The sequence below is a fragment of the Sinocyclocheilus grahami genome, unplaced genomic scaffold, assembly GCF_001515645.1.
Source record: "Sinocyclocheilus grahami isolate Dianchi unplaced genomic scaffold, SAMN03320097.WGS_v1.1 scaffold3109.1, whole genome shotgun sequence".
NCBI classification, from domain to species: domain Eukaryota; kingdom Metazoa; phylum Chordata; class Actinopteri; order Cypriniformes; family Cyprinidae; genus Sinocyclocheilus; species Sinocyclocheilus grahami.
Window position 1 is genome coordinate 14,530 of NW_015508276.1, and position 436 is coordinate 14,965.

At 33.5% G+C, this 436-nt stretch overlaps 1 protein-coding gene across 1 annotated transcript in view; it reads right to left on the bottom strand.

Moving 5' to 3' along the window:
• The window catches only part of LOC107576008 (cyclin-dependent kinase-like 5), a 56,286-nt gene that overhangs the window by 8,038 nt on the left and 47,812 nt on the right, over positions 1 to 436 (bottom strand). The window contains exon 9 of the mRNA XM_016262296.1: positions 289 to 394. Within this exon, the coding sequence (XP_016117782.1) occupies positions 289 to 394 (106 nt within the window). The remainder of the gene's footprint in view (positions 1 to 288; positions 395 to 436) is intronic.

The window sequence follows — 436 nt, forward strand, 5'->3', positions numbered from 1 at the left end:
GATTTTTGGCATAAAAGAAAAATCAATAATTTTGACCCATAAAAATTTATTTTTGGATATTTCTACAAATACACCCCAGCGACTTAAGACTTTTGTGGTCCAGGGTCACAAATAAGCTTTCCATTGATGTGTGGTTTGTTACAATAGGACAATATTCGGCCGAGTTACAACTATTTGTTTCCTGGCTAAGGCATTACTATATTCTTACTGCATTTCGATACCATTTTTGAGAGTAACGGGAAATGTAATGAGTAAATGAATGAATAGTAATGAACAGGACATTCTTACCGGCTGTGACTTCTTCTTTTTCTTCTTTATGGCTCTAAAGAAACCTTGTTTTTCTTTTTGTTTAGGGACCTCTGGTGGGTTCATGACCATGGCCTCTGAATTATTCCTACAAAAGTAATTATTATAAAGTTGAATCTCATAAAAAAAA